This window comes from Octopus bimaculoides, chromosome 9 (assembly GCF_046866305.1).
Source record: "Octopus bimaculoides isolate indiv1 chromosome 9, ASM4686630v1, whole genome shotgun sequence".
Lineage (NCBI taxonomy): Eukaryota > Metazoa > Mollusca > Cephalopoda > Octopoda > Octopodidae > Octopus > Octopus bimaculoides.
This window is the reverse complement of record NC_142936.1, coordinates 16,216,271-16,228,959: the sequence shown is the minus strand read 5'-3', so window position 1 is coordinate 16,228,959 and position 12,689 is coordinate 16,216,271. Positions and strand designations below refer to the sequence as shown.

At 36.1% G+C, this 12,689-nt stretch overlaps 1 protein-coding gene and 1 pseudogene across 1 annotated transcript; both read right to left on the bottom strand.

Moving 5' to 3' along the window:
• Positions 1-267: 267 nt before the first annotated feature.
• On the bottom strand, positions 268-5,460 carry LOC106876904 (aminoacyl tRNA synthase complex-interacting multifunctional protein 1 pseudogene; annotated as a pseudogene).
• A 3,988-nt stretch (positions 5,461-9,448) lies between these two features.
• Positions 9,449-11,889, bottom strand: LOC106876903 (aminoacyl tRNA synthase complex-interacting multifunctional protein 1). Its single transcript, XM_014925652.3, has one exon. The coding sequence runs from the start codon at positions 10,466-10,468 to the stop codon at positions 9,611-9,613; it is 858 nt and encodes a 285-aa protein (XP_014781138.1). The 5' UTR covers positions 10,469-11,889; the 3' UTR covers positions 9,449-9,610.
• Positions 11,890-12,689: the final 800 nt, after the last annotated feature.

Below are 12,689 nucleotides of genomic sequence, written 5' to 3'. Positions count from 1 at the left end.
CTCTCACAGAGTTTAGAGAGAATGTAGGTACTTTTCATTTCAGTTTCTTTCATTTTATAATAATTTCCAACCTCAAATTTGACATACATTTCCAAATAGATTACCCACAAATCTCCTTCACTCTTAAAAAAATAGACATAGGATAGAGTAATCTCATGTACACTACACTTGCAATTGAAACATGGGAGCCTTTGATTATAGGTTTGAGCAACAAAGGCCGATTAGGGCTAATTAATAATAACAGCAGTATGAAAACACACATAGAAATATAATTCTGGATAAAATTGATATCTTTATTTTGCAAAATATTTTCATGAAAAATATAAAAATACTTTTAAATCATTTGAAAGAGTATTTAGTTACCTGAGATTTTCCATTTAGTGTACAAATTTTTTAAAAATCAACTATATATATCGTTATAACTTTAATACTTCAGAGAATGTGTGTTTGTGTATGTGTAAGAGAAGGCATGTGGCTTAGTGTTTCAGGTATTTGGCTCATGATTGTAAGGTTATGTGTTCAATTCCAGGCAATGCATTGTGTCTTTGAACAAGGCACTTTATTTGATGTTGCTCCAGTCCACTCAGCTGGCAAAAATTAGGAGTGTCTGTATTTCAAAGGGCCAACCTTATCATATTCTGTGTCAAACTGAAGAGAACTACATTAAAGGTACACATGTCTGTGGAGTAGAGTCTCTTGCATATTGATTTCATTAGCAGGCTGTTCCATTGATCGGATATCCTATATATATATGTATGTATGTATGTATACGAAATTATATATCTATATCTATCTATCTATATATATATATATATATATATATATATATATATATATATATATATATATATATGAGAGCATGTATATATGTAAATGTATGTGTGTAGACCATTACTGTTTTTTTTCTGTTTTGTATCAGTCTAAGTCCTTTCACAACTGAAGATACAGTTGGACAATCCCAATGCAGGTGAAGGCTACTGAGCCAGTAACATGTGTCTACAACTACCCTCTAATCTTCAGGCAATAAGCCTATTCCTTTCCTTTAAGACGTCAATTTTGGAGAAATTCTTGAATCTTAAGATTATCTCCCCTCCTCAAGTAGAGCTGATTATAAATGTTGTTTGGTAATTATGATACATCATCTGGAGGTGGTAATAATTTTAATGAATCAAGAATATTTGTTGTAAACAATTTAACATACAAGTATTTCTCTATGATTTTCAAATACATGCCACTGGCCACTTTGAGTTATTTCTCTTAGCTCATTTTTGTTTATATATGTATATATATATATATATGTGTGTGTGTGTGTGTGTGTGTATGTATATATATATATATATATATATATATATATATATAAATACAGATATTGAGTGGAGGTGCAATGGTCCAGTGGTTAGGGCAACGGACTCGCGGTCATAGGATCGTGGTCTTGATTCCCAGACTGGGTGTTGTGAGTGTTTATTGAGCAAAAACACCTAAAGCTCCACGAGGCTCTGGCAGGGGATGGTGGCAAACTCTGCTGTACTCTTCCACCACAACTTTCTCTCACTCTTACTTCCTGTTTCTGTTGTGCTTGTAGTTCAAAGGGTCAGCCTTGTCACACACTGTGTCACGCTGAATCTCCCTGAGAACTATGTTAAGGGTACACGTGTCTGTGGAGTGCTCAGCCACTTGCACGTTAATTTCACGAGCAGGCTGTTCCGTTGATCGGATCAACTGGAACCCTTGTCGTCATAACTGACGGGAGTGTGCAGATATCAAGCAGTGAGAATGAGTGCTCAACACTGCATTGATGCATAAATATTCTTTATTTGTGTGTTAACGAGTCTACCATTGGTTTCTTGCTGAAAATTCTTAGCAATCATCAAGCTTGTCATATTGGACATTGGTAACTTGTCTCCATCATGGAATCATCATCATCATCATCGTCGTCGTTTAACGTCCGCTTTCCATGCTAGCATGGGTTGGACGATTTGACTGAGGACTGGTGAAACCAGATGGCTACACCAGGATCCAATCTGATTTGGCAGAGTTTCTACAGCTGGATGCCCTTCCTAACACCAACCACTCAGAGAGTGTAGTGGGTGCTTTTACGTGCTACCGGCACGAGGGCCAGTCAGGCGGTACTGGCAACGGCCACAGGTAAAAAGTGCCTGTGGCCGTTGCCATATATATATATATGATGTAAAGTTTTGATTATTGAATTATATCCTCTTCCAAGGAGGCTAGATCAATCACTTGATGGCAGTTGGTATCAACACCAAATGGGAAAAGAGAGACAAATGCAAAAGTTAAGTATTCTCCAAAATTTACATGCAATTAAGGAAAAGACAGTCTGATTGTGCAAAGACAAGAGAACAGCTGTCAGTACATGTTTCTGACTCAATAGGTGTCATCAGCACAGCAATTGTCCTGCCTTAGTTCAGCAAACAAGGCATATAGACATATACAAAGAAGAGAGAGAAAATGATAACACATTTATGGCCAAGATAATTTGCAGTAAAGTGGCCAGCATCATGTATTTGAACAATAAAAATGAATAGGGGTATGTTTAATAAAAGACAAGATGAATTCTTAATTTACTGAAATTATCGCCAATTCTAGAGAGTAGGTAAACTAATTGCTTTGAAGCATCTTGTATCAACTCCAGATGAAAAGGGTAGATAATTGCAAAAATCGAGCATTCTCTAAAATTTGCACGCCATTAAGGAAAAGACAGCTAGAGTCAGTAATTAATCAGTTTGTCAAAAATTTTGAATGATTTGTAGTTTTTTCAGATTCCTAATCTCTAATGTTTAAACATTAGAGATTAGGAATCTGAAAAAAATAAAAAAGAATTCAAAATTTTTTGCCCCATTTCGATAATTTTTGCATTTTAGACTTCTTTTTTCAAAAATAATTTTGTTTTACATTGTAATTTAAGTACTGGAAATTACTATTATAGAAAAATAAATTTTGTCAAAATCCTCCTTTTTTGAAAAATATCCCTGTATATTTTTTAATAAGCTTATTTGAATCTTCCATTAATCAGATTACCTTTATTTCTTAGAAATTCTACTGAGGTCGACTTTGCCTTTCACCATTTCAAGTCTATAAAAAAATAAGTACCAGTTAAGTACTGATTTGATGTAATTGTCTAGTCCCCTTCCCTCAAAATTGCAGGCCTTGTGCCTATAATAGAAAGGATTATTAGAAACTCAAATAAGGTGGTCAGCTGGCAGAATCATTATCATGCTGGCCAAAATATTTAGCAGTATTTCTTCCAGATTCATGTTCTAGGTTCAAATGTCACCAAGGTCATTTGCTTTTCATCCTTTTGGGGTTGATAAAATAAAGTATCAGATGAACACTGGGGTCAATGTAATCGATAAACTCCTTTCCATAAAATTTCAAGCTTTGTGTGTATTATAGAACTTTCTGTGTGTCAATCAAATACATTAATTGTGAATGGTCCTTTGACTTCTCTTTTTCCTGTTTTTGCTTTTGATTTGCCTAGATATTATGACTCAAAAATGGGGCAAAAAAAACAAAAAACAAACCTTCGAAATTATTTTTTTTTTAGGCACTATCATGCTATTTAGCTGTCAGAAGTGAAAGTGCTCACTGCTAGTGAAGTATCTGTCTGTCTGCCTGTCTGCCTGTTGCTGGCCTGTCGATTCTTTGGCTACTGACAGCTAATACCATGACTGGCCGGAGCGAGCTATATGTCTGTCTGTCTGTCTGTCTGTCTCTCTCTCTATCTATTACTCGAAAGTTCGCGCGTCCGAGGTAGCTAGTCGTGAGTGGTCGATCCTATTATTTTAAAACTTCAAACTTCATTTGTTTTCTATTTTGATAAATTCTCTCTGTTGAAAATTATATTTTTATATTTTAAATAATTTGCAATTTCAGGAAATATGTTTTTATATTAAATTTGTGTTTTCTACTCAAGACTAGCTAGCGCGGACGCGCGAACTTTCGAGTAATAGATAGATAGATAGAGAGAGAGAGACAGACAGACAGACATATAGCTCGCTCCGGCCAGTCATGGTATTAGCTGTCAGTAGCCAAAGAATCGACAGGCCAGCAACAGGCAGACAGGCAGCCAGACAGATCCTTCACTAGCAGGCAGTGAGCACTTTCACTTCTGACAGCAAATAGTATGATAGTGCCTTTTTTTAGTGAAATTATATATAGACACAATTTATATATATATATATATATATATATATATATATATATATATATATATATATATATATATGTTGATCTAATCGACTGCCTCCCTCCCACAAAATTTCGGGTGTTGTGTCTAGAGTAGAAAAGAATAATTCTTGTAGTGCTTGTGTGTGTGTGTTAACATGGAAAAAAAATCAAAAGAAAAACATTTTTAGCGATAACAAATAGTATGAGGGTGGAGGAGACTAAAATCTTAATAACCCCTGTCAGTTTTCTCACACTTCTGTCCACTTCGTCATGTTTATATTCAACGAAGCTGTTTGTTTGCAAGTGATGGTACTGTTACTTGTCCTTTGTCCACGATTATAAGCGGTTCACCTTTATACGTAGCAACGCAGTCGTTGTCAGTTTTCATATGCGGTTTGACGAGGTCCCAAATTTTGTTTTTTGAATTGATTACGCGTTCCGGTTCACCAGGGTACTTAGCACACACGACACGGTCTCCCGGAACACTACCTGGCGGTGGTTTCAACAGTTCCACTTTGTCTCCCCCGTTGGCTTCGAGAATCATTCCTTCAGATAAGATACCTCGCAGCTTAGCGGGTTTCAGGTTGCATAGGAAAACACACATGCGACCCTCGATTTCCGATAACGCAAGGGAACCGACCAGACCGGACAACACGTTTCGCGGTTTCTCCTCTCCCATGTCAGTTTCAATCACGTACATTGTGTCAGCATCAGGGTGCTTTTTAGCAGATTTAACAAATCCTACCCGAATATTTAACTTTGATACGTCCACATCGGAGGTCTTGTTGTCGGGGTTAATAGTAGCCACAGGCTTAGGAGCAGCTTTCACATTATTAACTTCGATTTCTTTCGTTGGTGAAACTCTCTGGTCTGAAGTTATTTGATCTAAATTTCTTTTGTTCGGAAGAGGTACCTGCTTTATCCCATGAGCAATTTCAGCGAGTATTAACTTCTTTTTGTACTCATCCACCTCTCTTTTCAATCGTTCATTTTCCCGACGAATTCGTTTTTCTTCCTTGTTCATGATATTTTTCATTTCTGTACGTTTCACTTCTTCTAATTGCTGTTTTAAATTAGTTAGGATTTCCTCGGCGTATAATGCCCGTTGACTAAGGTGCTGCATCGCTGATACGGTCGTCATGTTTTTGGTAAAAAATGTTATTGTTTAGAAGATAAACGTGTCAAAAAATGAAAAACAATTGAATGTTGTTATTCCAGGTGTGAAGTAAAACACCGAATAATTAACTCTTTTACTGCCGAAAATCAAGTTGTTTATATTTTGCAACATTTTAGTTGTTTACGTATATCAGATATTTTTATTTAATTATGATTCTGAAAAAAATTTACGAAAATTTTTGTAAAATTTTTTATTAAGAATTTTATTTTTTCCTAATACGGACAAAAATTTCAAAACATTTCTGTAGTTACGGTTAGGGTTTTAGGGTTAGGATTTAGGATTAGGGTTGGGGTTTCAGGGTTAGGATTAGTGTTTTAGGGTAAGGGTCAGAGTTGGGGAAATAAGTCAAAATTAAAGAATTTGGTGGGGAAGGGGGAAAAAATTTAACAATGCCGATTTTTGGCAATTTTCCGGAACCTCCGTATCCGAAAACGGGGGGGGGGGGGGGTTGGCCAAAAAAATTTTTTTAATAAACAAATTTGGGAGAAAATAGGGTGGGGGACAAAAGTACATTTTTAGTTTGGTCCTTTTTTTAGGACCATGGGCATATGGGGTACTTTTGTTAAAAAAAACAGTATTTTTAAAGTAAGATACTTGATTTCAAAAAGGAAAAAAAATAAAAAAGCACTTTTATTTATTCATTTATTCAAATGAATTGCATATTACTTGAAAAAAAGAATAGAAAGTAATTTTTTTCTGAACAACCTAAGTACAGATTACTGTGAATGCCATTTGTTGAAATATTCACCCATGTGAAGACCAACATCACATTTTACACTTTGTTCTGAAACTTTTCTTTTTTAATGGCACATTTTCTTTGTTTCTCTCCCTCTGTTCTATCAAGAATATATGTCTAGTAGTAGAAAATCTAATTTCTAGTATTACTTTTGAAGAAAATACCTTTGGCTATCCCAAATTTTTGGGATCGGAATCAGAGAAAAACTCCAAACAAGCTTGTGTAACTGACCTCTTGAAATCTAGTAATGTCAAAGTATTTCTATTTACAAAACAATATGCAATCCAGGAATTAACCATTATAGTATCAAGGAAATTTGTGAATAGACTAAAGCACCACTTCTTAGATGTAACAGAGAAGCAATACCTTTGGATAAGCCAGTTTAAGTGGTCCACACCTCCCATGTACTCTTATTTGTTTTGGTCATTTGACTGTGGCCATACTGGAGCACCACCTTTAGTTGAACAAATCAACCCAGGACTTATTCTTTGTAAGCCTAGTACTTATTCTGTCGTTTCCTTTTGCTGAACCGCTATGTGAACACACCAGCATCAGTTGTCAAGCAATGGTGGGAGACAAACACAGACACACAAACATATATATGGCTGGACTGGCTCCTGTGCAGGTGGCGCATAAAAAACACCATTTTGAGCGTGGCCATTGCCAGTGACACATAAAAAGCACCTACTACACTCTCGGAGTGGTTGGCATTAGGAAGGGCATTCAGCTGTAGAAACACTGCCAGATCAGATTGGAGCCTGGTGCAGCCATCTGGTTCGCCAGTCCTCAGTCAAATCGTCCAACCCATGCTAGATGGAAAGCGGATGTTAACTGATGATGCCAGAAAATATAACTGTCCTTCAAAGAACATACTTGACTTGCTGCATTTTCAGTGCATAATTTAGCAAATGATAAATTTCTTTGTTACATTTGTGAAGTGTACTGCTTAGTATTGCTTTCAGCTTCTATCACATTCTTACTCTGGTTCTTTTCCAAACCAGTAGTGTGAAAACCTCTTTGTACTGATGAGTGAACAGAGACAGTATAGGATGGAGAGAACCTTTAAGTAATCCCAGTAGCAAGATGATTTCTCAGGAACTTGTGTCATGATAAAAACACCCAGTATATTCTATAAGATAATTGAAGATATGAAAAGCACCCAACTCAAGAAATCACACCTGCAGTTGTAACATATAACTCTGAATAAGACATGAATCAGACCATAATAAATTGCACAACCCATACCAGCATGGAAGGGTGAATATAAATGATGATAATATAGTCCATGTATTGCTAGCATAACTGATCACATGTCATATGCAAACTTTGTGCCACCCTTTACAGTAGGAAACAGGCCAACAACTTGCCAATCCGTTGCCACCCACTCCAACACCTCAGTCCATTCCATCACTCACTTACCAGTGGGTGGTGTCACCATCCACCAAGGATCCACATCTCAAAGAAATGGAAGGAACAATGTTTTATATTCAAGCTTGGCACCATGTTACTAACAAGTTTAAATGTTTTCCCTTCTACTCCTTCACCTCTGCTTAATTCCTTAAACACTTTCTTATTCTTCAATTCTCTTCCTCTTTTCCTTTCACCTTGCTCTCAGCTTCTTTGATTTCTTTTTCATTCTACCTATCTACCAATTCCTGTTCATGTAGGAAGGTCCTGTAGTCCTGATCCTTTGTTGTCAGTAGTAATATTAGCTCCCTGAACTTCCTCCAGCCTGTTCTTACTTCTTAGCCCGGGTGCTATACTTTCAGAGCAATCACCTGCCCTGCTAAACACATCTTCCAGGTAACAAAAGCTATCAGATGCTTCTAGTGAATCATCTGTGCATTTAAAATGTCACACACACACATATATATATATATATATATCTGTAAAAATATGTGACACTTATTCAGTAGCCATGATAAAACTCTGAGTTTCGGATGCCAGGGTGGGAGCCCATGCCAACATCTCTTCAGTTATCTGGTCAATTGAAAATTCCTCCCACCCTGGCATCCGAAACTCGGAGTTTTATCATGGCTACTGAATAAGTGTCACATATTTTTACAGATGAATTCCTCTATTTGCATAATATCGAGGTCTCTTTCTTTCTTTTGTGGTCCTTCCTGTCAAATATATATATATATATATATGGAACAAATAGAGAGGGATTATCAATCCAGATAAAATAATTAAGCTCTCTGTTGGTACACCAAGCTAACAATATTACTTAGACTAGTGAAGAACTCTAGGTAATCTAGTGGTAGGATCCAAGGTTACAGTTCATCACAACTCTATATTGTAAATCCATGGATGGGCTCCAAACAAACTGGTTTTTACACAGAGTGATATCTAAGAAACAAGTTAAAAGTAATGGTCATTACATAATTACAATTTTTTTCCTTTATTGCTGCAATAAAGGAAAAAAATTGTAATTATGTAATGACCATTACTTTTAACTTGTTTCTGACAGAGCAGACTTATCATCAGAAATGTTACAGCCATGACCATCACATTTTTCTTTTCTTCAGGCACATCTAGAAGATTTAGTTACTATTTCTAGCAGGCCAAAATATGATGTCGCGACTCTAGTCTCAACATCAAATCTTGTCTGTACGCAAGAGAATTGAAACCGTAAATCTAGTTTGTTACCTCTCTGTGACTGCCATTTTCCCAGACATCAGTAACTCAACTAGTCCAGTACATACATGCACAAGTGGCACATTATGGACATTGAATAATCTGATCTTGCTCCAGCCCATTCTGAATGAAACACACAAATATATACACATACATCATCATCATTTAACGTCCGTTTTCCATGCTAGTATGGGTTGAAACTGTCCAACCCATACTAGCATGGAAAACGGACAGTAAATGATGATGTATATGTGTATATTTGTTTTTCATTAGGCAGAAAACTGCAGCCAGTGTCACTGTCTGTTTTGGCAGGGTTTTTACAGCTGGTTCCTCTGCATCTTAAATGAGACATGTTGGATAATAGTGTCTGGGGTACACTATTCCTGAAAATAAAATGGGATGGTCATGGCTGTAATGGCTTTGATCTGTCTGCTACAGAATAGCCAACTTCGGGTTAAACAATAATATCTGTACGAAAATACACGTTTTTACAGACAATTCAAGGATCGTAAGAAAAAATGATTACTTAAAAATTATGTAAGAAATATTTTAATGGGGTGGGGAAAATAAATTCTTTTATATCTTTTAAATGTATATTTAATTCACTTTCATTTTTTTGTTCACTGTCAATAATTACATGAAACATAACTATAGCAAATTACAGTTGACACATTTCTACACTTAGCCCTCTAGCAAAAATAAAGACATAATTACCATAATAATTCAGTATTTATTAATACTTGTGTGTTGATACTGAAAAGTTAGAGCGAGAAAAAAAAACAGTTTAAAAAAGTCAAAAGGAAGGAAGATGGAAAAGTCAAAAACTTTCAATCTGGTTTCACAAACATTTTCTCCAGTTGTTATAGTTCTGATTAACAAATCTGACTGTCACCTACTGATGGTACTGTCACCTGTCCTTTGCCCTCGATTATAAGTGGTTCACCTTTATAAGTAGCAACGCAGCTGTTGTTGGTTTTTACGTCTGCTTTAACGAGGTCCCAAATTTTGTTTTTGGAAGTGATGACGCGTTCCGGTTCGCCGGGGTATTTGGCACACACGACACGGTCACCCGGAACACTTCCTGGCGGTGGTCTCAACAGTTCAACTTTCTCTCCGTTGTTGGCACCAAGAATCATTCCTTCAGATAAGACACCACGCAGCTTAGCAGGTTTCAGGTTACTTAAGAAAACACACAAATGGCCCTCAATTTCCGATAACGGAACGGCACCAACGAGACCGGAAACCACAGTTCTTGGTTTCTCTTCTCCCATATCGACTTCTTCAACGTACATCTTGTCAGCATCAGGGTGCTTTTGTGCAGACTTAACAAATCCTACCCGGATATATAATTTGGATACATCCACCTCAGAAGTCTTGTCGGGATTAACGGAATCAGCAGGCTTAGGACCAGCTTTCACTTTTTTAACTTCGACTTCTTTCGTTGGTGAAACTCTCTGGTCTGTAGTTATTTGATCTAAATTTCTTTTGTTCGGAATAGGTATCTGTCTTATCCCGTTACCAATTTCAGCAAGCATTAACTTCTTTTTGTATTCATTCACCTCGACTTTCAGTCGTTCGTTTTCCCGACGGATTTGTTGTTCTTCTTTTTTCACAATATTTTTCATTGCTGTACGTTTCACGTCTTCTAGTTGGTGTTTCAACTTAGCCAGGATTTCCTCGGCAAGAGTAGCCCGTTGACTTAAGTGCTGGATCGCAGATTCAGATGCCATCCTTCTGACTTTTGCCTTTTTATATACTTTTGTAGATCTTTGTTGTAGAATTGATCGCACGTTGCATCAGACAACAGATTAACAATCGTTATACTTTCATATCTCTTTTACAAGAAAGCTTCCTGTGTTAAAATTTAGAGTTAACTCCCCTGATACGAAATTATCTCACCTCGTGAGATTTATCCTTTCATTATTCCTCTATCAAAGAAGGCGTTTTTACAAACAAAATGTTTAGAGGTATTCCTTCTAGTTTTACGTTCTGAGTTCAAATGCCACCGAGGTCGATTTTACCTTTCATCCTCTAGGGATCGATAAAATAAGCATTAGTCGAGCACTAGGATCGTATGTGATCGACTAGCTCACTCCCCCAGAATTACAAGCCTTGTGCCTTTAGCTGAAAAAATTATTCCGGGAACGGTAAAATAAGTTTCCAGTGAAGTACCAGAGTCGATGTGTTTGTTCTCTCTTTCAAAATTTTCGTCTTTTTACTGAGATAAGAAATCAATCTCTGTTTCAGTAGTTCTCATTGCAGTCTTTCATTGCATCTTTCACTTTCTTTCTCTGTCCTTTTCGCTTTCTCTTTCAATTTCTGCTCTCTTCAAATAAATTTTTACGGATACAACTGCTTACAAAAATAGGGATTAATGTATAATTTCTTTCTATATTCATAATGTTTTTGTTTACGATATTGAAAAAAATATGCTACAGATGAAAAGACGTAATCTCTCCAGAAAGAAGTATAAAGCAAGGAGGATTGTAGAAAACTGAAGGCGAGAGTCTGAAGAGAGAAGCAAGATGAGATTTTCTCAAGATCAGCAAATGCATGTTGCAGCACTTAATGCTGGATCATTAATCAATATTTTAATGATTAGACAGAGGTCCAATAAAATAGCTCTCAGAAACAGACTTCGTACAAATTCGTCTTCACAACTCCTGAAGCTGTTTTCAGATATGATCCATCCCATTCTTATAAAAATAATAACTCTGTCCAAATTGGTGTGCTAAACACAAATTGTCGTTTCTGAAACAAATGGTATGTGCTGCTCAGGCGGTCAGGTAACATTGCCAGCACTACCGGCTCCTTCTTAACCTCTTAGGATCTTCTAGAAGGCACTTCTATCCAATCAAAGAATTTTCTGAACACTATCAGCCAATACAACTCTGCATTTCAAATGATATCGTTTGGTGTATCTAAGAAGATAAACATGAATTTACGCCGACGTCAAAGTTCAAAGTCAAGTGTATCACCTCATTGGTTCCCTGTTACCCAAAAATGAACAGCCACAGTTCCTCCAAATTTACTTTATGGATGTTGTAGGACAACAAACCCGAAGGAGGTGTTAAAATTTCAGATGATGGGTCGTGTTAGATACTGCGCCGACTGCTGCAAAAGAGAATACATCCACTGACAGTTTTTCGGTGCGTTAAAAACTCACATAACCCCCACCCCCAATTTCCACGACAGGTTAGGGCCTGAAATACTCCAAACAGATGCATAGCATGCTGCTTAGTCAACTCAGCCCATCACTTATTCCACAAATGTTTTGTTGTCAATGCTGCACTTTCCCATATCACCTGTTTCAACATAAATGTAATATATTATATACAAACTGTGCCATTTTAATCCCGAGCAACGCTGAGTATCTCTGCTAGTAGATATATATATATATATATATATATATACATATACATATATATATATATATATATATATATATATATATACATATACATATATATATATATATATATATATATATATATATACATATATATATATACATATATATATATATATATATATACATATACATATATATATATATACATATATATATATATATATATATACATATACATATATATATATATACATATATATATATATATATATATATATATATATATATACACATACGAAGCACTTTTTTCAGTTTCCGCCTACCAAATCTCCACTCACAACGCTCTGGTGGATCCAGGGCTGTGGTAGAAGACACTCGTCAAGGTCGAATATCACGCAGTGCAACTGAACCCGGAACCATGTGGTTGTGAAAGAAGTGTCTTACCACATAGCCATGCCTGCAGCTATTAGTTTTCTAAATCCTTCAGTTACTTAAAAAAAACAAAAAAACTTACTGCACACCGTTTCAAAAATACTGTCTTAATTACGCTTAAATTCAGTATTGACAACGGATGCAGAACTTCTAAAATTACATGTCAT